Source organism: Salminus brasiliensis, chromosome 3, assembly GCF_030463535.1.
Source record: "Salminus brasiliensis chromosome 3, fSalBra1.hap2, whole genome shotgun sequence".
Classification (NCBI taxonomy): Eukaryota; Metazoa; Chordata; class Actinopteri; order Characiformes; family Bryconidae; genus Salminus; species Salminus brasiliensis.
Window position 1 is genome coordinate 36090953 of NC_132880.1, and position 27983 is coordinate 36118935.

Sequence of the window (27983 nt, forward strand, 5' to 3'; positions counted from 1 at the left end):
CTGCTGCCCTGTCACTGCAATCCAGCAGCAGGGCGAGAGAATTTAGAGGGACGTAGAGGGTCTTCTTGCAGCTATTGGTCTGTTTTAGGGCACCATCTGGTGTTTGTTAGAGGTACTGCAGCTGAGTTTCTCAGTCATTTGCCTTCTGGTGGAGGATCTCTATTCAGAGTGCTGTGTAATACGGGACTAGGATTAACCCCTGCTGACTATGAGAAGTAGAATAACTAAGCAGGCACGAGATATAAACGTTGTGCTTTATTTAGCAGCAGACATACAAATGAGCAAGAGCATGATCCAGCTGTTCTTGTTGTCATTGCAGGTCAGCCAGTGTTTCTTAGCTAGCAGGAGTGAAAACAGTATATAGAGGCACATCCCAGACAAAACCCGGTAACATATTCAGTGTAAAGTAACCTTCCATTTGTATATAACAACAAACAAACACAAAAGAACCCCCATGAACCCATGACAAGACTGAACTGTAACTTCAGATGGGTAACATTTTGAAAGTGTGTGTAAACATACACTATATGTCCAAATGTTTGTGGACACCCTTTCTTATGACCCTATTGAGGTGTGGAAGTGTGTTCTCTAGAATGATGGTGCTCCATCCAATACGTTTGAGATGAGTTGGGAAGTTGGGGATGAGGTGGGGTGGAGAACATCCAACATCCTGACCTTACTAATGCTCTGGTTGCTGAATGCAATCAAATGCTCCATGATCAATCAAAAGCGATGCTCCATGATCTAGTAGAAAAGCAGGGTTTTCTAGTACCCTTTGGAAGAAACAATGAATGAGCAGGTGTCCCAATACCTTTGTCCATATAGTGTACATTTATTCAAACACTTCAAAACCACTACCTCCACACAGCGGCTCTTAAAACCGAAAACAGACCAAAAATAGAATTTCGTAACGAATAAAGCGACACCTTGTGACAAAGCAGCTCCCAAGCAAAAGTCGTTAGTGTTACACAAATATTGTGTACTGACCGAACAACACCCACCAGCCCAAGCATTTAACCCTAACTACCGCTAGCCTTTTCTCCCCTACTTCAACTGCTATTATATACTTTATTCAAATTAGCATCTGTATATTTCTACTTACAACATGGAAAAATACTCTGATATTTTTCCTGTTAGAACAAAATACATCTGGAATGTATAACATGAACGAGAACTCTATTTGACATAAAACACATGTAATAGAGACACAAACCATAATAACCTACTCCGTCTCATGCTTTTACATTACGACGTTAATGGACTGTCTAAATCCCAATGGGTTGGGGCAGGATTTTGGCCATGCTGAAGCACTTAAGGTCTAATGGTAGAAAAGAAAAGGGAAACAAAAACAACAAAAAAGGATCCACCAGCCAGCCAAGGACTGCCCTATTCCAGCCTCAAACACACCTGACTGAGGTAAGCTTACGCTCTGCTAAAGTTGACACACAAGCACATATGGCACAGAATAACAGGCGGAACCAATCAGAGCTTGAGTTCTTGTTAGCTTAGCAACAAAGCAGGTGATACAGGCCTCAATGGTAAAAAGGTCATGACCTGCTCTTCATGGCCTATGGACAGTGAAACATGACAGGACAGGACTTGTAGGACAAGGACCCTCCAGCATTTGTAAGTTCACTGTAAGCAGAACCAATCAAACAAGGTGCTCCATGAAAGAATAACAGGTAGGCCTTTTGTTTCCACAGTCCTCTACTCCTGCTGACAATACAGGTTCTCTTTTTATGTACAGTGGCATGCAAAGGTTTGGGTACTCCTGGTCAGAATCTGTGTTACTGTGAATAGTTAAGGGAGTAGAAAATGAGCTGAAATCTCTGATAAAGTTAAAGATGAAAAAATATTTATTTTCTATAATAAAAGGAAATTCAAGTTCAATAATAATCAATAATGATTAGCTAGGCCAGGTGATACATGTTTTAAAAATACTCTGGCTTTCAAACCTTGTCCTAACAATTAGCAGACTGACTTTGAGATAACTGCTCATAAGATGGTTAGAAATGCAAATAAAACCTCTGACTGCAAAAAAACCTTCAAGAAGATCTTTCAAACTCTGGAGTGGCGGTGCACTGTTCTACTGATACAATAGGACAATAGGAGTCATCAGAGGAAACTTTAAATATTTCTTTATGCATCTTTTACGTGCTTAGATGTTCACAGTAACAGAAGTGTGGACTAGTTTTTAATGCCACTGTACCTATTTTAAATTAGCTTGACAATATACAGTACTGTGCAAAAGTCCTAGGTGGCCAAGAAAACTGCTGAGGTATTTATGCATCAGCAAGTGTGTTTTTGCATTAAAACCATATAGAACATAATTTCATAAATAGCCATAAATACAGCAGTCTGAGTGTGATTCAGTCAAGTTCCGTTTATATTCTAACATTTTAAATGTTAGTGTTTGCTTAAAATAAAAAAAAAAAAACACAACTGTCCAGGGGGCAGTTTGCCCAAAGCATTTTAGTTTTAAGGTCATCTTAACTGGTAGAGAGAGAGTGTTCAGTGTGATGCTCGCTCTACCGTTTAAGAGTCATCTTTGTGCTAAGATGCTTTCAGAAAATTCAGGCCAGTATAAATAGCTTTACATGCCATTTTCTCAGAAGCCCAAGTCCTTTGCACAGCACTAGTTGGCATCCTTTTTGTTTACTGTCTGAAACAGCAGACACGTTTAAGACTTCTCCAAAAGCCTTTACAAAACCTTAATGGTCCGATAGAGGCAAATGATGGCTAGAAATTCTTATATTATGTTGGCAACGGGTTTATATTTATCTTTTTGCACAACTGAAGCATAAACAATTCCACTAAAGCTCATTTAACATTTCAATTATGTGATGTCAGATAACATTAGCCAGCAGACTGGCTGTTACTTAACACAAAGTTCCCAAAAGCTTACACTGTCATGCTGCGTTTTTGGCATTTGCTTATCTGAAGATCAATGATAGTAAATAATGAGGAGGGGGAACCACCCACCCCCCCCCCAAAAAAAAAAAAATCACTTTTTAAGAATTATTCAATTTACTGTACGGGGTACATGCCTTTAAGTGCCATTCTAGTTTATAGACAAGCCACATCTGACCTTCAAACAACAGCTTCACTGTCCATCCCTGACAGCAAACCTACATAAAATAGGTCATTCATCAGGTCAGGCTAGCCGTGCAGACCCCCTCCCCCATGTTACTGACCCCATGAAGAGCAAACTGACCCTAGAGTATCAGCTGAGCCTCATCTGTGTGTGCATGTGTACTAACCATATACCACTGACTAAGGGTCAGGGGTTGGGCACAGACTCAGTGTGAGGTCTACAGGGACTTAAGAGTCATGCTGTAGTTCATCAAGTCCTAAGCCAGTGCCCTCTCCAGCTCACAGTCAGTGAAGCTCAGGACCCCATCAGCTCCGGTGTAGGGCTATCTCACATGGCCCAGAGATGCCCCAGCCTCATGTGCAACCATTAAAAATGCAATTACAGCAACAGAAATAACGGAACCTACAGGCACAGTGAACCCATGCGGTGATAAATGCAGAGTAGTTCTGAGAAAACTGGGCTATTATGCATGTCCCTCATAGAGAATCTATTAAAACAATTTCTCATTAGTTCACCAGCTTGGCCTGAACTCTACACCCTAAACGGAATAACATCTCCTAAACTGTGTAATGCACTTTACGAAAAAGAACCCAGCGCAAGTGTTTTGGTTTTCTGACATCATATGATGAGGACAAGGGAGGAGTAGAAGGGGAGCAGGGAGGCAAAAGTGGAGGAGGTTTTTCATTAAGGACCAGTGGAGTGAGGTCAGTGATGGCCCTGGACAGTCGTCCCCTCTGGCTGCTCCACCGCTGGCTCGGCATTAGGCGTGGAGTTTGAAACGTCTCCAAGCTCACTGGTTGATGGTGTGGGACTCATCTTGGTCTGCAATGCCAGTTACAGAAATAGGATCGGACATGGTCTTAGAATTGGCATGAATTACAGTTACACAGTTATATGCTCACACTGTCTGTCCAAAGTTTGGGGACACCTAACTTTTCAAATGAAGGTTTTAAATAAATAAAGCATGTTTTTTTTCTACAATGAAAAACAGAAACAAAAACAACTTGAAGCCAACCTGAAATTAAAATAAAGTAATATAAAATATTCTTTACTGTGATTTTATGAGTGCAAATCATATGCATGCCTTAAAAAAATACCTTAAGCTAGTAAATTTAATGTAGTATAAATTACTACAATATACTTCTTCAACTAACAGACCATTCTACCATAGAGCGCAGAAAGACAAAGCTACATTCCCACAGCAAGTAAAAGTGGGCCAGGTCCAATTTTTTTGTCACGTGCGAAACTGATGTGTTATCTATGTGATAGGGTGAAAAGCAAAAAAAAAAAAAAAAAAAAAAAAAAAACCCATGTTGAATCTGACATTTTCAATTCTGCCAGGTAGTGAAATCTGATCCATCTGCAATATGCGGCAGTACAACTCCGTCAGAACAGCCCGATTGGAATTCAGGTTTACATCAACTCAACATTAGTCATAAATGCACGCTGAGAGGAAGGGAAAAATGGGTAAGGAGAGAAGCATTTCTCTGTTGTAGTTTTGCATTTTGGAGCGTGACCTGCTCAGTCAAAATTTGGATAAAGGTCAAAGAAAAAAAAGAGAAAATTGAATTTGGGACACTTTACCTGCTTTGTAAACAAACCTACTGCAGACGTGGATGCGCCATAGGTGACCAAAGCGACATAATTGCAGATGAAAGGGCTGGGCATGGAGGCCGAAAAAGGGAGCGGACCACTCGAAATTTGAAACACCACAGCCAATCAGCGTGGTGACAAAAATGTGCCTCGATTGTTCGTTGGCCACATTAATGCTGCTGCCTTTTAGGATGTATATGCCACAGCCTTTCTCTATCTGTCAGCCAATTTCCACAAAATGTCTCTTCTTTATTGATCGACAACAACCAGCTGGTGTTGGGGTGTTTTTGTAATTTACAGGTGAAAAAAAAAAAGTTCTGGGTCATAAAAAAAAATTATTCACATAACTCTGCGCGAATACCACATATCACTGTTCACCTTCACCCAGTTATATATGCAATTAGGATGTCCCTTCCCCCTATCTAAAAAGATATATTTCCTTAAACATTTACAATGAAGCCCAGTGACACACCCATATACTTAGTTGAAAATGAAAATCATGCACATTTTGTTACCTTTATACTCTCTACCCTTTCCTCAAATGACTTGAAGGTGGGAGTGTTCCTGCAAGGAATTAAAGACATGCTCAACACGGATTTCAAAGAGCAAGGCAAATGCTTTGTTTACTCCACTGCAGCTTCTGAAAACCTGTGTCGCAGCCATGAGATGTTGAGAAATACGAGGGATGAATCTGACCAGCCTCAATCCTGTACTAAAAGTCCTTCCTAACACACAGGCCTGAGAGTGAGATTGATGACGTCCCTTACCTCATCACAGGCATGCTAGTAGAATGCTGTATGGATCGTATACTATCGGTCAGCAATAAAGGAAGAGAAGAGAGAAGGGTTAGGCAAGTCACATAGGCTTTAGCAGTGAGTAGAGGAGTTAAATGAAGAGAAAGAGGGCCACCCTCTACTTTACAGTCAACTTTTTTTGCAATCAGAAGGAATACAGATGTTGATTAAGAAAAAGCTTTATGGGAAAGACTTTAATCCACAATGGGGTTTTGAGGCAATGTTATCTGTATTTCTGACATAGATTAAACCAGCACTGGAAAAATTCATTTTCCGGGTTAAAATAATCAGGCCGGAGAGAGCAAACCGGCAGTTAAGAGAAGGGCTTAGACGTGTTGGTCTAGAGGATCAGTCCACAAAGTCTGCAGGCAGTCACAGATTTAGGAGAGGAGGATCAAACGAAACTCACAGGGGTTACACCAGATTCAACAGGGTTACACTGAGCTCATCTGTACTCAAACACAGGCTACTGGAGTGTTGACAGAGATTCAGAGAAAAAGCTTTACTTTTGGGAAGTGGAAAAAATAAGGGAAAAATCCATTTGGAAATGTAGAAGATGTACATGGGGGATTCTTCAATCGGGGAATCTTTATACAATTTGAACATTTGAGAAATAAAATTAGCATCCATTTTATTTTACTTCTGTCAAGACAATGTTTACATGCTTTAAAGTAAAGACTTATAATACCACCCATGGCCCAGACTAAGCTTATACAGATTCAGACTACAGAAATCCAGGTCACTCCAAAGCATTCACATACCTTTTTGTCCATTTACTTTTTTCTGTATTTTCTAGAATCTACTGATATGTTATGGTCATACTGACTAAAAGAACAAATGATATGCAGTTTACAAATGATATAAGTTTAAAGATACTGATGGTGAATCTGAGAATCCATTTCCTAACACTACTTAACTGCTAGTATAATATGCACTTAAACTACATTAAATTTTTTTATTGCCGTAACAGCATGAACAGTGATGGAGATAAATAAATCTACTAATCAGGACCAGGAGAAATACAAGATTACTTGTTTTTACCCAACATCATCTTGTCACTCTTCTCTAATGGCTGACATGTGCTCTCCTGTCAGTCTTTGTTTCCAAGGTTACAACATAAACAGAAACCACAGGCTGTTGCAGTAATGACAATAATGTTGGGACTGTAATATATTCAAAAACAGACAAATATTCAATACATATTAATGCAAATAATACATTCTGTGTCATTCAGTTATTATACTTCTTGATAAATGATATACTGATGTTTAGAACATACAAAATATCATGATGAAAATCATGATTTTAGAGTACAAATTGTGATGTAAATTAATACTATAATTAATATATTTAATACCTAATTACTGTTTGTTTTATAATAAAGTATTTCTAATATAAATTTATAACCTGGGGACATAACTGTTTCCCTAATTGAAGAATCATCCACATCCACAGCAGTTCTCAGGTCTCAATCTGTAACATGCAAATGTTATAATTATAGAAGACTAACAACCCATGACTTAAATGCTCAACTATTTAGGTCATTACTAAACTTGCAAGCCACTGCCATGCACAAAACAAACAGAAGTGAAGCAGAGAAAGAGCATGCACTAACATGAGCATAGCGTACATCAGGATGAAAGGTAATAAAGGACAGGACTGATGAGTGTAACCACATGCAAAAACATCCAGAAAATCCATCACACTACTGATCAATGCTGCATCCAAAATGACTGACTTAGTCAAAGTTATCTTACCTAAAGGAATTGGAAAATGACTGTAATCTGTAAACGTCACAGACTGTTTTAGTGAACAGAACGAACAAACTCCTTGTATATCATAGAATACCCGTTTGAGGAATACTACTACTGATCATGATATGACTGAGAAAGAATGCATCCACTGCAAGACTCAGTTAGTGAGGAGAAAAAAAAATGCTTAATGCTCAGGTTCTCACATTTTGTGCTCCAAACATAAAGAAGGGCCAGAAACACAATAAATCATTAGTACGAGTTAATGTGCACTCATCGGTTAAAGGTTAGAGTGAGGGAAATGAACACAAGGCAGTTTAATCTAAAGGTGTGTCATGCCCTCCACAGACAGGCTCTTTCTTTTCTGTCCTACCTGACATCCTCTAGCTTTCTGCTGATGGCTGATCCCACACTGGTAAATGCTGCTGTAGCCTTCTGCCCTGCCTGGGACAGTGTCTCTGAGGTCCTTTTATACCTGTACAGACAATTGCGAAAACACTGTTGATGAACAGACCTTGTTGAGGGTCATATTTACATTTGCAAGAGAAAACCAAACACATCAATTATAAAATACCAATCTTAAACCATTAGGGTCTAGCATGTGGGCCATACTTCAATTTCCCCTTTTAGCGACTACCTAACAGTAGTTCTAGATGAGAGTTTGATTTGCCTTTCTAGCAATCCTAGAAGCAGTGCTCTGAGAGAGTTTTCTTGGGTCTTCAACGCCTCAGCATGGCCTCTTGTTAACGGTCATTTCTTAATTACATTACAAACTGTTGTCTTCTAATAGCCTTTTTTCCTGAAGTGGAAAGTGCTAGGCAGCTGCTGATCACTAAAGATTACATTTGAGGAATGGCTGCTGATTGTTGGAAGGTTTGAAGAGTCATAGTATGTATTAAGTTTTGAAACTGAGGAAAAAACTACCTGAAAATGCTTTGCTTTTTCTCCTTTATGGGCATCAATTATTGTGATAGGCAGCTGCTAAGAGGAGCCCATGGTTGCTGATTGTTAGGACAATGTTTGAGGAGCCATAGGAGTATTGATAAGTATGATAGGTTGAGGAGTATTTATAAAGCTCCGTTGAATCACCTTTCCTTTCCCAACACTGACTGAACAAGCCATAACCCTAATAAGCTAATTGAGATTGAAGATCTTGGTAAAAGTGGAAATGTCTGGAAGCTCAAATCTCTCTCGGTCTGAAAGCTCAAATTTTATCACTGTGTTTCCTTCCTAAAAATCTTGGTGACACAAATACTGTACCATACAGCTATCTTAGTTTTATTCTACTTACAATTAACTTGTTCAATCAATGGTAATTATTGAACAATACATATTAAGGTTAAAAGCTAAATAATAACCCAAAGCCTTGCTGCATTCAATTTTTATACAGCCAGCTGAAAATGTAACAGAATGTCATCTGTGTCGCCTACTGACAGATGGGACTGTTCTTGCAAAGCAGCAGGAAGAAGAGCCCATAGGGCACAGGTAGACAGGAGGGCACGTACGCTGTGGAGGTGGTGACTTCCTGCCAGCTCTTGCTCAGGTTCTGCTTGAGCTCGTTGAGCGGGGTGATGCCCAGCTTCCGCTTGATCTCTGCCACCTGCTTCTCCTTCGATGCCAACACTTGAGAGAGAGTCTGGATCTCCTCCTCCACCTGGAGAGCCCAGGAATCCAAAACTAAGCTACAGGCAACAAATTTGGCAGTAGTACAAGATAGTAATTGCAAATGCAAATAATTAAAAACTCCAAGGGGTGGTTTTCTCTCCAATTCCCGACATCTACATAATAACCTTCACATATTTTAATTAGTAACATATCTGAGTGGAGCAAACTGAACACCTATTGCCAAACTGAACTTATTCAACCTTCTGAAATTCATAAATAGACCACAGAGCTGCCCAAAGGCTTCAACATTATAATGCACACTGTCAATTACTCACAACTAGGTCAATAAAAGAGACTGACATTGAGTGAGGCCTTCAGTGTGACCTTGAAAAAATTTACTGCACATTACATCCACTAGCTGAAAGCTAAGTCCTCGGCTTACTTCCTTATTCAAAAACAAGAAATAAGGTTAACCTTGGTCAGTTCATTGCGTAACTCCTCCTGTTCCTCTTCAGTAAGGGCAGTGCTGGGGGCAGTCTGCCCAACGGTGGTTACAGCATCTTCACCCACTTCTGGGATGGAGTCTGGTCTCTGAATTCCTGCAGGGACACATAAATCAGCCACACTTAGCCTCTGTCTTACATGATGTAGGAACAGTAAGCACCACTGTCTAGTAAATCTAATAGGAACATGGTGAAATAGCTTGTATTGGACAACTGTAACATGTAAAATCAAGTTTTAGGTTCAGGAAATTGAGCAAGGAAGTAAGGAAATGGAGGAGACAGGCCTTGGACATCGGAAGCTTTGGACGAGCACAGTAAAAATAAAAGATGGCCTTCGAATGACTGCAGCCCAAGGACATGCATATACAAGCATACTGGATTAGCACACGCTTTTTGATCCTCAAGTCTTGGACTGTACTGTCAATCATAGATACTACACAGACATGGCCACTGGAAATGCAACATAAATAAGAAAAATCCTGGATGGAGTCTTTCAAAAGGCTGACAGCTAGGAAAGAACAAGAAAGAAAACAAAGCTACAGTGCTGTCAATCAAAATGACTAGCAGAGAAGACTGACAGCAGCCAGCAATGAACATGTAAAGAACTGCAAAGTCTACCACAACTAGAGACCTGCAGAAATGCACATACATATTTCTCTCCTGCCTTCCACTCATAAGATCCTTCAGATCTTTACTTACTGTGCAGGCCAGACACAGCCATTCTGATGTATAATAATCTCATACCTGAAAAATGTGCTTTGCTAATCTGAGAGCAGTAAGATATGGTAAGTCATATAATGAACTCCCACCACATTCCATCAATCCTCCTTCTTAAGCAACCCCTACCACCCATCTCTTAGGAGTGAGGAGAAGAGAAAGGTGAAACTCACAAGCGTGAAGAACTATCCCAAGATTTGCATGTAGGGAACAAATATAAAGTTAGGCCATGTAATTTGCCATTTGACAGAAATGAGTAGGATGTGCAGCTTTTGTTAGCTTCTCCTGAGGTATATTTCAGGACAAATTGGGGGTGATACATCCCACTCCACCTTACTCAAGCAGTAATTGCTCAATTTTAATGACAAATATAGTCCGCCCATATTTGATCACAGCAGTACAGTAACTTTAAAGAGTCGAAGCCTTGAACAATGTTTAAAACAGCTTGAAAAAGTGAATAGACAACAAAGTTCAGTCTCTTTAGAGCTCACGTTTGGTCTCGGGTTCAGATACTTTCATCCTGTTTTCAGACCATTTCTGCAAGACACACCTTTTTGGCACCTCACTAAAATGACCCACTTTAGCTGCAGGCAGTGTCTCCTCCCTACTTATTTTTGTTGCAATGCAGCGGAGATCACTTCTGGCTCATAGCTCTTCTGAATTCACTTACCGGCAAGAGCTTATTCCTTGAATAGTTCCTGTAGAGGAAATGTTCTCTATAAAACAGGAATACTTTTGAAAAATTCCCAATGTAACATTTATTGATGTGAACAAACGATTTACAAACAGAAAGCATTTAGGTCACAATTTCTGTTACTGTGAACAGACAAAATAATGTCCATAATGTCCAAAAAGCATAAAGATACAGAAAAAATATATATTATTATATAACTTTAAGCAAAAATAATGTATTCATTATTTACATTTTGTATGATTACAATTGCTCTGACTGCTCAAAACTTATTTCAACAAATACCAGCCATGGGCTCCATTTAAGCAGCTGCCTAGCACTGTAATAGCACAATTACAATAATTGAAGCCCACAGAGCAGGAGAAGACTATAAGAAGGTAGCAAAGCACCTTTAGGGGCCATTTCCTCAGTTCGTAATGCAATTAAAGGGCAGTTAACAGGAATGGTGGAGGTCAATCTGAGGTCTGGAATACTAAGAAAAAGGTCAGAGAGAAGAGCTTGTACGTTTGCTTTGAAAGAAAAAAAATTAAATCCCTGTTTAACTGTAAAAGGTGTTCAGAAAGATTTAGCTTAAAGTGGCGATGCACTGTTCTACAAAGAGCTGGAACTCTGCAAGGAAGAATGGGTGAAAATCAAGCAGAAAAAAAGCAAAAGGCATTTAGAAGCTGTGATATTTACCTTTACTTCAGTCACTTTGTTTTTTGTTATTTTATAACTAAAATAGGAATGGAATGTGTCATCTATACTTCAATTCGCTTTTTTTTATATTTTATAACACCAGCACCTGCCTTAAAATCCCATATTAGTACATCCTCCTATTAATTGCTGGGAGTCATTTTAGAGTCAGACTAACGTAAACAGGAAAGTTGTTCACAAACAGAAAGTCAATTATTTTTCTTTTTCCTCTGTTGTCAGCACTGCTGTTATCATTTCAAAGAAATGTGTAATTAAAATGATTGAATTTAAACATGAATAAACTCATAATACTAGTGCTTTAGACAAACCTCATTTTCCAGACATGGTTGCTGAAGGCCTGATAAGATTATAAATGGCTGCCAGGATTATGAATCACTCTTTTAAATGTTTAAAATAATTTAATGCACCATATCTGTTCACAGGCATAAGCAATGACCTCCCTCTGTCTATATAATTGGATTGACAGAATAGCATGTAATACTGGTGTAATTGTGTTAGCAGCACACGCTACACTTGAATTTAGAAATTAGCATATCAATTGTGTTATATATTTGCCAGCTTGCTGCTTTGTAACAGCTCACACATAGAGAAGCACTCACTGTGGAATCTGTAAGAGGCAGGTCGGCTGTCAAGCTCACCTGTCAAGCTCACTGACGTCAACTCAAAAAGTTGCAGTCAAGGTTTGTTAAATGGTTCTCTCCTGCAGCTTTACTAGGGCATTAATAGGCAGTTGAAGAGGCAGGGCTTTACTGTGGGCCTGAGTGCAGTCCTTAAAAGCACAGTAATGCCACCTGGCTGTCATTTGTGTCTGACAGGACCTGACAGCAACAGAGTCAAGCCAACATGCTGTACATTTATTCTGCAAGAACTGAAAGGCAGCACTTGTTCTGGAACCCTCCCACTATGTTACAAACCCCAACCATTTCCCCATTCACTAAAAAGGCCCATTATGCTACATTTTTAGCTCTTTAGCTCTTTATTTTTGTCCATGAAGGGTTTATTATAATATATGAATATATTCACGTTGGATGTTTTCTTTTTACTGGTTTAACGTCCTCACTGCCAGAACTGAAATTTATCGGCATGTAGAGTCAAAACATACCAGATACCACATCATCACAGATGATGCAGACGACCATCTTGTAATAATGGCGCAGGTCAAGGTCGGTGATGTCCCTGCTGTAAAAAGCAGCCTGGTCCGTTCAAGCTGGTTAAGCTGTTTTGGCCACCTTAGCTTTTGACCAGTTTTAGTTTGATGGTGATCAGCTTGACCAAACTGGTCAACCAGGTATACCAAACTAACCCATCAAGGTTTGACCACCTTGACAATCAGCTTGCTCAATTTGGTCCGGTCATCAAACACAAATGAAACATAGGCTATGCTTGTAAAGAGCTGATAACCAGCTGGCTTACCAGCAAAAGGGGGGTTATTTTTGCTTGGATACCCAGCTTTTTAATCAAAGACCGGCTCAGATCACCCAAAACCAGCCTGTAAACAATTTACCTTTGTTCCAGTAGTCACATGCAACAGCTGGATTTTTCAGCATAGATATGTTAGACAGTAACTGAACAGCTGGCTCTTATAGTGCTGGATGTGGGAGAAACAGCAGGTCAGCAGAAGTGAATACCAGAGATGGAAACAATGATCTGATTTTTGGCTCAAAATTCTCCAATTAGGTGATCCAATTAAATTCATGAGTTAAGAAATACAGCAGCTCTGCATGAGGTCCTCAGTCACAGGACGCTGCAGTTCCTTTGTTCAACAGCTAGATGGAGTATTCGGTTTCAGACACCCAAGTAACACCACTAATCGGATACACACTAAGAGTACATCATTCATACCAGTACAGTGAGTATCAGAACACAGCAGAGCTACCGAACACAATACAGCCATTTAATCACAACCAAAAGTACAACAACAACAGTCAGAAAGCTAAAGGAGTCATGTCCAAAGTGATGGAGTTTTTAGAGCTGGATAAGCAGCCCTTTTCAGATGATGTTTCACTCCAAGCTCCACAGAGCAGTTCTGTACAGGAATTCTCTTACAGTCTCTTACAGCGCTTGCTCAGAGCTCCACATCGTCTAATGTGGTTGCATTCACAAATCAAAGTATATTTCATGTTGAGAGACACCACAGGAAACATTACAGCCCAGCACAATGAAGCATTCCCAGGTTAAAGGTTTAACGTGGCACCCAGTCCCAACCTCGATGGGCATCAGCGATCAGCTGGTCGAGCTGAAAGGCGATCAGTGCTCAGTATTGGTTGCAAAAATATTGATCGGCCCATCTCTAGTGAATACCAAACAACAGTGGTCAGAGGAGAGACAAATTACTATGGACAGGGTGAGGTGTGCGCTCAAGGCTCACTGATGCACAAGAGTTGGGGTGGGCAATATGTATTGTGATCAATTTTGTTATTGTCATACACAATAAGCTTGTCCAAGTATACCAAGGCTATTGTCAGTGCTTAAAGAACACTGTTCAGCTGCATGTATCATTACAGTGCAATTAGTCTGGTTTTCCTGGATGAAATGCAGTCACTTTTGGGGGAAAAAGTCTGGGACAGTATGGGAGAGTATTTGAATAGTGGCTTTTAAGAATCTGTCACTACTGATGCATTTTGTCTATGATCACGTGTATTGCGATAAATACTGTGTATTTAAAGGTCTTTAATATTTTTGATAACGGCCTGCATAAGCCACCAACTGGTCAGAGTGCCCATGCCAACCCCTGTCCACCATCAAAAGTGCCTACAATGGAACTGGGCCTTTTTGAAATAATGGAAGATGGTTGCTTTCATTTACAGCACATGGACAGCCAAGCGATGACACTAGGATGCACTGAGGGAAGAAGACATCTGATGTGATGCTGTGGGCAATAGAGTTAGAGTTAGAAATAAGTGAATCTTAATTCTGTTTTATTTTTTTTACATCTTAATATGCATTTATGTACTGTACAGACCAGGAAGTGAACCATATGTTTACACACTACACTGAACTGTGGCCCTCTAAAATGAATAGCTCAGTCAAAAAGCTAATGTTGCTAACAATGAATGAAAGTGAATAGTATCTAATTAGCATAATGCAATTGGGACATGCCAATGACTTGAAGTTTCCAGAAGTTGATGGCACATTTGACCAAGCTATAACTGTCAGTGATTACAACCAGTGCACACCCAACTTCTAAGTGACACACACACACACACACACACACACACACACACACACACACACACACACGTTACCTTTGTATGGCAAAGCTGGTGAGCTGGGTGGAGTGAAGTTCTCTTTAGGAGACAGGTAAAGGTAGCTGGTGTTGACTCCTTGCTCAAAATTGAAAGGAGACTTGTAGTCCTCCACAGGGTCCATGCTGTCAACACTCAGGAATCTTCCAGAATGATGGCTTGCATGTGACTGGCCATGTGCTGCTATTGCTACCGTTTACTGCATTATTTTGTCCTCCCTTCTTGCTTCTGCTCCTAGAATGTGCATGTTTGTGTGTGTGAGAGAGTGTGTGCTAGTGTTTCAGTTTGTGTATCCCATGCTAGATAGTCCACCGTTCCCTGGGCTGCTGTTGGCTCACATGACAAGCAGGCCGAGGCAGCAGTAAGCGTCAAGTTAATGAGTTACCTCCTTGCAGCACTTCAGTGCCTCAGTCACGGGCGGTGGCTTCCAGCTGTAATCTTAATGGTAGCTGGTGGAACTGCAGTCATTCCCAGCAGAGCAGCAGACTGAAGCTGGCACACAAAAGCAGCTCCTTGTAAATGGCCGCACACATCCATGTAGTCGTCGTCTTTTGCTCCTGCTCTGGGCTCTGCTTCATGCCCTGCCCCCTTTATCCATCTTGTCTTTCAAGGTAAATGGGGGATCCATTTGTCTCTTGGTCACATGACGCACGGGCAGGCCCATGAAAAGGATTCTGTAATCTGCGCTGGCCCAGATTACAGTGTTAATCCATCTCAAACTGCCTCCACTGAGCTGTATGCTGGAATCTGCACGCACCATTACAGGCTACACCAGCAGAGATGGGCTGAGTCTAATGCAGGGATTTTAATGTCCTGAAACGCTCACACTTCGACTCACTTTGCCCTCCACTAGAACAACGTACAGAGGGCAGTCGTATCACATTCTATCCAAGCAGCATTTGGTCTCTGAAACGCTTAGCTAAGCTTTCAGCCTACAGAGGGGCTGGCGACAGTAGAGCATATAGCATGAGAGCAGTAAAATTTTAATCAAATGTTACTGCAGCCAATCATTAATCCAGCACCTCATTGAAGCAACTTAATTAATTTAATTAATGAACAAATCAAATTATTGCTGTGTGTTCAAATATACACTGATATTGACCGATGCCAGCTTGAGTAGTTACAACAGGGCCATCTCAGCCTTCCCAACAACATGCCCTTGGCATGTTTCAGGTTAGCAGAATGTAAGATGAAATCATACTTAATCACAAATATGTGTAAAAACAATAATTTACAGTCCAGTATGTGTGGGCTGCATATCTTCCTATTCTTCCATTAAAAAAAAATATCAAAGAAATTCAGAATTTGAAAACTGGCGTCTCAAACAATTAACAGAGTAATTAACCGAGTAATTAAGAAACGAGTAACCATGAACTAGTGGTGGGCGATATGGTTCATCAATAAATCAATAAATAAATAAAAACAAATCATGATTTAAAGACACTCTCGTGATACACATTACACGATATTTAATGTGATACTTTGACACACGTACAAAATGCATCAGTTTTTGCATTAGGTATTAGGCATTAGGCATAGTGCCAATAGGTTCATGTTTATCTGCTCCAGAGGGCCCTATTCTATTAGCAGTACTTCTCTTCAGGGACTAAACAAGCTGTGGTAAAATACTTTGTTCTTGCCCACCCCTACTGTGAGATACACCAAAGAGAAGTAGACACTCAACGAGAAAAGAGTCAGAGGTATCAGAGGCAATTCATACACCATAATACGGTGTCAGATGTACCCAGATAGAGGGTAGATGGATGCTTCAAAATGCAGAACCAATCTTTATCTGGAACTACTAACTACTATCTTAAAGATCTTCATTAAGAACTGCTGAACCGGTCAGCACTGATGTGACTGACATATAGAAAAGGGGTTATGGTCGCCCTGCTTTAAGCAAGGGTAAATATCCTTCCTAGTTACTGCAGTGTTTTATCTGCCTACAACATGACAGATTGTGTTACTTCCCCTCCCAGAAGCCTTATATGGTCTGGTAGTGTCTCCATTCTAGTGGAGTACTTTTTAATGGGAGTGGTTTATGTTTCACAAGTTCTACCTCATTTCTTAAGAAGAGTTTCTGGCGCCGTGGTTTTGAAGGCAAGTGATTTAACGTTAATCATTCCGCCACTTTTTATCTAGAAATCTTGGCCTAGTTAGTGCAAACACATCACATCACACAGGTAACCATGCACAGTTTGTGTGTGTGCAAGTATCAAAATATCTGGCAGTCCCAACTACGAATTCAAGCTTCAGTAGAGCCTCTGCTGCATATGGGTGCTCAAACACCCGGATATTTGCCTTTCAGACAGGTCCTTGATGGCCCGTGGCCAAAGCATGCATCACCCAGTTTTCAGATTGCATAACAAAAAGGTATGTGCGCACACACACACACACACACACACACACACACACACACACACACACACACACACACACACACACACACGTTGAAATACAGTCTTTGACACACCCATGGAATTATTCGGCCCAACTGAGGCATGATAAAATTCGATTGCGAAAATCCTTTCCCAATGAATTTGGATTGCAGGTCTTAGAGCAAGTTCGAACACATCATTTACAGTTACAAAAGAGGCAAAGAGGGGGGAAAAAAAAGAGACCGCCCGCATCCTCTCTATATACCCAACTTCTCCATTGAAGCCTAGTTCTGCTTTGAAGAAGAAGTAGGCATTGCAAGAGGAAGTGAAGCATAATCACATTATTGTTTTGGCTCAGTCATTTCTCAACCACATTACCGACTAACACCTTGATCACAACCTTAGTTCCTGAACCCATTTGTTGACCCTTTAACCATCAGCATTTTCAAGATGTCTGTAATGATACGGATGAGTCTTGTGACTTGTGACGAATTACTGACAACTACAAAATGAACAGAAGAGGGGAAAAAGGGAAATAACTGCTTTACGCATTTCCTGATGACTGGACCAATAGAAATGGTCAAAAAATGATTTTTGAAAAGAAAAGAAAAAAAAAAAACACATTACAAGTGAAGAAAGTAACCATTTTTAATAAACATGACTTTCTTAGGACAGCGGCGACATGTTACCTCGACATCAAGATCTTGCTCTCTTTTCCCTCAAAAACTAGGATTCGTATGACTTCCATTTAGACTTCCATTTAGGAGAACAACATAAACAACACTCCGTCCAGCAACAAAGACGGCCCTTAAAGGTCCTAATACACAACGGCATCTAATCAATTAGCACATTATTCCCAACGCACAGTGTCACATGATTGGCCCAAAATAAGAACCACGGGATGTGGCGCAATTCCACACTAGTCTGGATCATGATACATGACCAAGGACACACTAACCCTCTGAGGTTCATCAGTAGTGGGTTGGACAACGTCCTGCAACGAGCCATCACAGGGTGGCAGAAAAGGTCAGCATAACATACAGCTTTCAAACACATCAGGCATTCATGACTATTTTGGTTTGTACAATTTAGTAGGAGGAGCACAGGTCAACAGTACTTCCTCTTAAAAGAGGAGTTGCCCTGAACTATATGAGAAGAAGGTAAGTGGTTGTAAAAGCCATTTAGGAATAAGTTAAGAAGTGAGAATTTAATACTTAAAAATGAGAACAGCCTAGAACCCTCAACAGCATTTGTGTTTTACGGCTCACAGCAAACAACCCACTGAGAACAGTGCTGATTAAATTGGCTATATTATAGTGGGTGTAATTAACTCTCACCATCTCATTTTCCACCAGTACAAATACATTCAATTTGTTGGAGGGGTCCTCTAAAGCAGACGTGTTCCTTAATAATAGATTTTACCTCTAAAGACCTTGTTTCCAGCAGTGACCTCTGCCCTCACAACCTTTATCGCAAAAAAAAAATCTATGGTACTAAAAAGGAGCTATTTAACTTGCAACAATACTTGAACTCCTATTTCTGCTATATTTGTGCTATATACTTTCTAGTGAGACACAGTAAAGGGTGCCAGGATGTCAGTAGTTACAGATTCACCTTGTCTGAGGAGTAATACGAGCTTCAAATGCTGCACATGTATGCAATTACAAGTGTGCAAACATGGAGAACACAGAAACACTGGCAAAATAGTAAATCCCTCTTGTATTTGGGACTGCAATGCCAAATGTACTTCTGTACAAAATGGATCAGACAGTTTCCCCTGTTCCTGCACTGCTGTAAACCTGAACTTGTACATTCTTCATATGGAGATAATCAATGGGAAATTTGGCTTGAATGTGGGTGAGAAAATAGACAATATGGGTACAAACTGGGCTTGAAAGTTAAACCAATCCAATAACCTGTTATGGTAAGGCTCCAGGCAGTGATGACAGTGCTCCACCAACACTGACTGTACAGAGGCCTGATATTAGTGCTATGGATGTAAGCCACCATCTGAAAATATGAAGAAAATATTAAGCATCATATATTTAAATATATAGTTTTTTGTTCAAATAGGGTAAATTTAGCCTCAAACCCTCTGCAGCTCACCACTATATTGATAAAATCAGAGATCTTGTTTACTCTTGGTTGCTTCGAGCGCCTTGAGTATCAGATTTATATCTGGATAAGGCCAAACCACATAAAAAAATGCAAGAGAAAACACATTTAAATAAATACAAATCTGATCACTCGAACACATCCAACTCTCCAGGATGCATTCGATAACCAACACCCCTTTGACTACCTAGTGTAAATGCATGTGGTTAAAAAGATTTCAGAATGCAATCCAGATACTAAATCACAAAGTGAGCAGGTGTAAATGGGATCTGAGAAAATGTGATTACAAAATGTGATAAACAGTGTTTCCTGGCACTATTTCCGTTTGCGTTATCGATTATGTGGACATTAAAAGTGAATAAACTGGAGGAATTTGCGGATGTAGTCTTGTCAGCAGTGTAGTCCAAAACCTAAAAGTTTATTTTTTTTATTATTCAGTTTCATCCAGATGGGTTTTTCTGTTATGAGATCACATCTGACCCAGCAAGTCTAGACAGACAATTATATGGAATGATTGAGGTCAGTATAAATTTGTCTAGATAAAGGAAAACAGAGGAACGGTAGGTGTAGGTAAAACAACAATAGCACTGATTTGTGCTGCAACTGGATTTTCTTTTGAGACAACCAACTCATGTCAAACCCAACACCACGGGGTAAAGACTGAAAAATATATATTTTGAGGAACAATGATTCACTCCTTTTGTGTGCTTGCTAAGTTCCACTTCTTAACCAATCTGTCATAGCTATGATACATATACAAAACTCTACTGCCTTTAAACCAAAAGACGCAGTTGATGCCTGGTCCACACTAAGGGATAACCCAGCTGGTTTAGAAGCTTATTTTCCCCTACTGCCAATCGCAAAAGGTGTCCCTCTTCAGGCTGGTCTAAAACAATTATCTACACAGATTATCCTGTGGTAGGGGGTGTGTGTATAATCCTATCATTACCCCTCTGATCTACTCACAGCCCAGCTGCTCGAGCTGAATGGAGAGTTGAGCTGAATGAACAAAATAAAGTCAACTGTATTTTAACACTGTAAAAAAAAAAACATATATAACAATATAGTCTGTAATGCTTATATGACTAAATTCACACAATTTACACAAGAAAAGCTACAAAGCCCCAAGAGAGGTTGGGCCGCTAATTGGAACTGTGGTTCATCAATATAATCTGGCAGTGTGCTGAGTTTTATTCTGGGCAAACCTTGTGGGGCCAAAAGGACTGACTGAAGGATGACTAAGGACCAACAGAAATCAGTGAAATTTGTGGTGATGGGTGTGTGGTTTCACACATTTTCAATATCCTGTAGCGTGGGTCATTTGCATATTTTAGCATTTTGGAATCTGCTACAGATCTGGTCTTCCTACATATACTGCTGATCCACAGTAGAATTCATGTCGGCATATTTCACATTTTATTTTACAAGCTGGTGAACCAATTATTATATATATATATATATATATATATATATATATATATATATATATATATATATATATATATATATATATATATATATATATATCTCGCTGCTGAGTGCAATGGGTCATCCTGTCAGAGCATAAGAGTGGCCATAGCACTAGATCACACATGGCCCAGGGTGTAGGCTGATATTACAGTCTTTGATCACAGATGCTGATCCAAACTTCAAGCTTTAGGACTGTGAGCTAAACACAAGCATCTGTCTCCACCAGACACAGCTGCCCAAAACATCAAGCCAATCTATCTATGAGAAAAATATTTTTTGATAAGATGGAGGTGTCAAATCTCTCGAGTGAAACTTGGTAGCTCAACTTTCACTAAGAAGTAGTGAGTAGTCTCGGTAAGAAGTAGTATGCTAGACTGTTACAAACAACCTTTGCATATCCTTGCATATTCCCTTCTTCTTCTGTAGGCTCACTCTTAAAAGTTCTTCAAGGAGTGTTGGGAAAAACGAAAGGCTTATTTAGGACAAAGTTGAGTACAGGTTACTGCATTAAGGGGAAAAAAAGCACTGATGAAAATAGTTCAACACTATTTATCTAGCAGGAAGTCTGTTTCTGTCTGGTATGGATATGTAGGTCAGAAGGAGACCCTTAGAAAAACTCTAGCCACTGCATGTCGAAATTCGTTCAGTTCCACCAGCAGCTCACCTGGGTTACTTTAATGAAGCACTGTTTGGATATAGAAGGGCTGTGTCTGAAACACAACAAATGCTGCATACTCAGACAGTACTCCCAGTCATGTCCACATTGAGTGTTTGTCTAAAAGCCAGGCTGCTGAGGTTCTCCTGCTCGACTGGTTTCTGAAGTAGAATAGATGGTGATCCCATAAATCTAAGTGTCAGTGCTCACAAAGTTTAGGAGACTAAATAAACTGAAGCAGGAGGCAAGAGCAGCGTAGGAGAGAGGCTGTTTTTGTGATGTTTGTGATGCTCACAGGAAACAGATTTTAAGATTATAATTCATGTAAAATACCACACTGTGTTAGAAAAGTAGGATTTGAGGCTTAAAATACAACTCTACTGAAATGCAAAAAATGCTAGACACCAACAGCTAGCAGTGGCAATGGCAATGTTGTGGCATGTTGCTGCTTTCGAAGAACATCTCAAATGTGACTCAGTTACAGGCATCTTCATCACTACACTGCCATCTAAGGCTCTGACATATAAGACAACATGGGCAGCAAGGCATCAAGGCAGCTATCTTGAGTTCAAAAGGTGACCTGGCCTAGGAAACTGAAAATACTAGGCATCCTTAAAGAGCGATTTAAAAACGGTTAAGCTCACACATTCCCACATCAAATTACAACGTAACCTGCTTTTTTATTTACTGTAAGATGTTTTTTGAACAAACAAATGCTTACTGTCCAGATAAATAGAATTACAGATCACATTCTCAGACTTGCCCCAGTACAGTCGATCATGACCTTGTGTACAACTGTATAAACTTAGTTAGTGAAGGAATTCACCTCCGAGAGGCCTCAGACATCTTAATTATTGGAACAACCATGTAATTGACATCAGCTACATTTAATTAAAAGTAATTCTGGTCAGTATGCTGCCTCTACTACAGTGAAACCCAGAAAACCACAGAACACAAAAAACATAGTAACTCAAAAACATCTAAGAGTCCATTATCTCCCTGACAGCCAGATTATTAGCAATGATGACATGACCAAGCACTGGATACAGATTATGTAAGACAAATGCATGCTTGGCAAGCATCACAGCTAGTAAATGCTTTTTGTAGCCAGCTAAGAGTATTTCAATTCTTGCTTTGAGGGAATTTAATCAATTCTTCTTGGCAAAAGGCTTCTAGTTCTGAGAGATAGTCCTTCAAGGTCTATCCACAGATTTCCAAGCACTGTTAAGGTCAGGGGACCATAAGAGCCTTGGCAAAACCTTCCAGACTGTTTTGTTGGTATTTAATTAAATTCATTCGTCCCTTTACCAGTGAAATGTTGCCCAAAGCATGAGTGCTTAACAGTTGGAGAGGTGTTTTTTTCATGAAATTCTGTTCTGTATTCTTTTTTTTTCCAAACATATATTTGTTAACTTCCATAATTTTTCCCCTAGTTCTTCAGGCTTATTAGGATGTTCCTTTGAAAACTTGTGATGTTGGATTTTTCTGATGACAAAGGAATGGTTATCTTCCAATGACTCTTCTATGATGTAGAACAGTGCACTACCACTCCAGAGTCTGCTGAAGTGTCCTGAAGGTCTTTCACAGTCAAACTGGGGTTGGTCTTTCTAGTAATCCTATGAGCAGTTCTTTCGAAAAGGTTTGCCTTGGAATTTCATTACGAACTGAGGAAAGTGCTACCTAAAAACGTATGGCTTTTTTCTTTTATTCTTCTCCTGCTTTGAGGGCATCAGTTGCTCTGCAGCTTTTTAGAAGAGCCTTTGGCTGCTGACGGTTGTTGGGACAAAGTTTAACCAGTCTGAGTATTTATAAAGCTTTGAAACTTGCAACCAACAACGGGCCTTTCCCAACAATGATTGTGAACACGCCATAGACATTACAAGCTAATTAAGGTCTACAATCTGGTGCCCATACATTTGCACACCACTGTAAATAAAAGCATGACAACTCAATAAGGAACCTGTGGGTGCTTGAATGGTTGCATGCCTGGTTTACTGTAATTTAAGACCCCCTTGGTTCTTTGAAAAAAAAGGTTCCATTAATGTTTCAAGATAAAGAACCATTTTAGGACTATTCCTGTTAGAGTGTAGCATTCACAAAAGTGTGTAATGCAAATGGAAAAGTTTCAGTTTTAGTTTGTTTCTGGGCAGAAACCATTTAGTTTAGAGTTCTGCCCATTCGACTGGACAGACATTAAAGCCATAAAAGTGCTCCAGCTGCACATAGTGAAGACATTCCAAATACAGCACAGGACTGAGAAACCTCTCGAATGGAATTTTCCACCAGAAAGCTGACAAATGAATTCACAGGTTACTTAGGGAAACTACAGAGATAAGAAACAGCGGCTTCTGTTGGCTTTCATCAAGGCTGTTTCACACCACCAACCAACACTGATAAAGGAAATAAAAAACCTCACACATCAGCCATGTTTACCCTGCTGCACTGCCAATACTGTGACGTTACTTATAACTGCGTTACAGAGGGAGCCATGCTGTGCAGTAAGCATAATCACTTTAAAGTGCCTGGATTACTTTGATCTTATAAACCATGATTCCCATGTAAAAAAAACAAAACAAAACAGTGAAACTCAGCAGCCCTGACCCCTCAGGTCATTTTGGGACTTTAGCAAGAAGGCATAATGATTTCTGGGAATTAAATGAGTGCATGTCTTTAACACTTAATTCATTAATATTCTAAAAAAGTAGTTTTTAAATTTTGGAAAATGCTAAGCAAGAAATGGCTCCCATTGGCTGGGACTTCACTGGTAGAACTGGAAGGCTAACTGGACTAACCAACCAATACAATTAGGAACTGACAGATATCCAATCCTGATCCAATTTCCAATGGGCTGGACCAGTTGTGTCCAAACGAAACATTACCTTGGGCCTTCTGGAAGTCCTACAAACTTAATTCCTATTCTGTAAATACAAGCAATAGCGTAACCAGGATGTAGTTAGTGGTAACCGCTCCATGCCAGGACTCTTTCCTGAAATGCATGTTTAAAATGTCTATCAAATTAAACAGGCAAGGTCATTCACAAGGCAAAAATGTTTTCCATCAAGAAAACAAGAGCGTAATATTATAATCCCATAGCAGAGCATCTGACATAAGCATTATTGTAACTGTAACAGTAAAGGATTACAATATGGACAAACCCATTAATAAACAACTATTTATATACTAATTTTATTGATAAAATTATTGAGACATCTGCTTATTTCACTGCATCTTCCAAAATCAATGGTTGTAAAAAAGGGGTTTATCCTGCCTCTGAGGATCTGATAGCATTCAGCAACAAAAGCATTAGTAGGTCATGATGTTGGCTGATCACCCCCTCCCCAATCCCAGATGTAGTAGATAGAGCGCCGTCATTCCAGATAACACTGTTCCACTGCTCCACAGCTCAATGCTGGGGGGCTTTATATCCATCTTGTCCACACCTGGTATTAGCCATGGTGCCAAAAGGTTCATGTTTATCTGCAGCAAAGAGTCCTAATCTAATAGCAATACTTCTCTACAGGAACTAGACAAGCTGTGTGTGCGCATTTGCACTTGCATATCTGCAATTTGTGCAATTTAAAAGTAGCTGAATGCAGTCATTAGAAGGGGTGTCCACAAACATTGGAACATGCACCAGTCTGGCCATTCTTGGTTGACCTCCTTCAAAAAAAAAAAAGGCGTTTCCGTCTGCAGAACTGCTGCTAACGGGATGTTATTTCTTTAGGTCATCATGCTGAGTAAACTCTAGACAGTTCTGGTCCCAGGTGACCAGCAATTTTAGAAATATTCAAACCAGACCGTCTGGCACTAACAATTACACTGAAATCAAGATTTCTTTTCCCCTTATTCTGGTGGTGGATGTAAACATTGCCTGCAGCTTCTGGCCTGTATCTATATGATTGTATCCACTGCACTGCTGCCATGCGACTGCCTGATTAGATAATTGCATGAACGAGTAAGTGTACAGATCTTCCTAAGTGAAGTCTAAATTAAGTGAGTGTGTTAAAGTATCAGATATTTAAGGCTGTATTAATGAACCTATGCATGAACCTCCTTTGTGCTGCTACTAACTTTATATATTGGTTATGATTGGACGGTTATGCTTTTTTCACTATTTTAATATTTAAATGATCTTTAAATTATACAGAAGAGAAGCTGAGAATATGAGTGTGATACAAGCAGACAATATTAGCACATACTACAAAGTGCCATTTCCTGAATACAGCTCAAGTCTTACACAGTCCACCCTTCAGAGCAGAGGTCTCGATGATGACGTTCATACCTAAAGACCTCTTTGCACAGTTGATAACTAATAGGTGTCTCAGCCTCCATCCTGCAGTCTGCTCTAAAAATAACTCTGTGGTCCTGTTGCAGAAGCTGCAGTGAGATGCGAGTATGCAAAAACGAGGAATGGGCAGATGGCTTCCCTGCATGGGAGCCACTCAGGAGGGCTTTGACTGCTCACCGGACTTCCGCCACCTAAGAGGAATGACGATAAGCAGCCTCCTGAGGAGACGAGGAATAGAGCAAGACAGAAAGACGGTTAAAAAAGGACTACCAAGTGTGATGCTTGCTGTGACATAATAGCTGCTACACTGTAGTACCTAATAAAAACTACCACAATCTACATGTGAGGAGATTAAGAGATCATCTAAGACATTATCCACAATGCAGTTAACTAATCATAACATCTGCATCACTGTAACTGCAATATCAGCCCATTAGCACAGCCAATATATCTCTGATAATTACAAACAAGACAGGAGACATCTACATGTCCCTCAGAACAGTACAGGTCACAACAAGCTTGTGTTTTACATATTGACATAGTGAATAGACTAAATGCCTTGCTAGGCTTAGAAAAAAAGGCCTCAGATCAGGCCTCCTGAATAAATCTGGTTATCTTCTTTCTCTTCTTTCTATAAGAAAAAGCAAAACAGGTTCTTTCACAGTGAAATAAGCACGAACTGCAAATTAACATATTACATACGCAGTGGTAACAGATACAAACAGGCTTTGAAAAATGACTGCTCTAAAAATAAATGATCAGCATCAGACAGATTTGATGTTCTGTAACTGATATTTAAATGATGTGTATTGCAGTGCATGTGTACAATTTACTGCACGTGTTACCCTACAGGCATAAGCGACTCTATTCTTAATGTTTTTAGCAATGTTTTAGCATCTAACTTGACCCCACTATGATTTTTGTGACAACAAAATCAGTGATACTGCAATCAGAGGATAAACACAAAAATACCTGTTCATAAAAGAGCATCAGAAACACATAGGTCTGAGGTTCTAAAGAAAATACAATCTCTGGTCAAGATAAAACAGGACAAATGAGGGGACACCAAAGCAAAAGGCCACTGCACTTAATTTCTCAGAAATCAATTCAATTCTGCAATAAATGTGTTCAATTTGGGAGTAGGAGCAGCAGCAGCAGCAGGGGAGAAATGTCTCAGAAAAACACTGAATTAGGACAAATGATCTGTCTTCCAGACAGCCCCTGGCTTTAGGTTTACCAGTGATGTGAACAAGCACTGAATACAGATTACGCAAACCAAATGCAAGTTACTGGTTGACCACTTAATGGTTCCTGAATCAGTGTGTGTAAAGTAATCTGAGACATGTAGAACAAGCACAATCCTTTAGAGGCAACTGAAACCATCCCTAGAGATAATCTCAGTCTGAGCTCCTATTATTGCAAAACTGGATTTTCAGATACTTTAGTGATTAACGCAAAATTCAGAAAGCATCAGTACAACACACACACACACACATACACACACACATTTATATATATATATATATATATATATATATATATATATATATATATACACACACACACACACACACACATATATATACACACACACACATATATATATATATAGTGTGTGTGTGTTCTACTGATGCTTTCTGAATTTATATATATGTATATATGAGTGACACCAATAAATAAAAAAATTGAAGTTTTATACTGATGAACCAGTAAATGACGAGCCAAATTAGTGAATTCGTCAAGGAAAATGTCTTAATTAATGAAAGGGACAAACCATATGGTTGCAAGCTCCAGCGAAATGGCACATTAAACTGGGTTAAATCCAAAACACATAAAGCGAACAATCTGATTTAGATATTTCAAAAATATCCACTATTAACTAGCTAGATAGCTATATATAATCCTAAAGATCAGTCTTATTTGCTCTGAAGCAAAGATATGAGGTCAAACAGAGTTTTGAAACTTCCTTCTTTGTTGCTTCATCCTTTCCTAGTAAATTAACAGCGCTGCCACAGGCTTTCACCTTCTGGGAAAAATCAAAGCCAGTCACGAACAAACGCTCATGCAGTGATCTTCTCTTTACGGTCTCCGGCAGAAGAACTACGAGGGTCCATTAGCCAGTTATGGCTACGACCTAACCTAGCTAGCCCACCTCAGCTAACTTCTGAGAGGCACAAACAGGCGATAACAACAATTATAACTGCGGTCTTCAGGAATAAACCGCACATGGACATCTTTAGAGATGAACTTCCTGTAACTTACCCTGCTCGGATTCCTCCATCCTGATGTGAGCTCTGAATGCTGAAGATTGTTGCTCTCCTTTACTGAGTCGCTTCTCCAGACGAGTAGTTTAGAGCTTCACGCGCTGCAAACTGGTGAGGTGGGGCC

General features: G+C 39.8%; 1 protein-coding gene across 4 annotated transcripts; it reads right to left on the reverse strand.

Moving 5' to 3' along the window:
• Positions 1–235: 235 nt before the first annotated feature.
• Positions 236–27974, reverse strand: tpd52 (tumor protein D52). 4 transcript variants are annotated; one of them, XM_072676015.1, is made up of 8 exons: positions 27858–27974; positions 9312–9436; positions 8738–8886; positions 7606–7707; positions 7239–7265; positions 5455–5496; positions 5203–5251; positions 236–3916 (listed from the first exon to the last, which is right to left on the reverse strand). In XM_072676015.1, exons 1-8 carry the CDS (start codon positions 27874–27876, stop codon positions 3800–3802), a joined length of 630 nt encoding a protein of 209 aa, XP_072532116.1. In that variant the 5' UTR covers positions 27877–27974; the 3' UTR covers positions 236–3799. The 4 variants fall into 4 exon arrangements, with proteins under 4 accessions (XP_072532116.1, XP_072532112.1, XP_072532114.1 ...); XM_072676011.1 differs by lacking the exon at positions 27858–27974 and adding an exon at positions 14690–15182; XM_072676013.1 differs by lacking the exons at positions 7239–7265; positions 27858–27974 and adding an exon at positions 14690–15180.
• Between the last annotated feature and the right edge of the window lie 9 nt (positions 27975–27983).

Bases quoted from the DNA above. Each gene is read 5' to 3' on its own strand.
- tpd52 (XM_072676011.1), bottom strand. From the start codon at position 14,813: ATGGACCCTGTGGAGGACTACAAGTCTCCTTTCAATTTTGAGCAAGGA. The intron at 7,266-7,605 runs GTAGGACAGAAA...TGACGTTTACAG, and splicing joins AGAAAGCTAGAGGATGTCAG to ATTACAGTCATTTTCCAATT. The intron at 5,252-5,454 runs GTAAGGGACGTC...AATTCCTTGCAG, and splicing joins ACTAGCATGCCTGTGATGAG to GAACACTCCCACCTTCAAGT.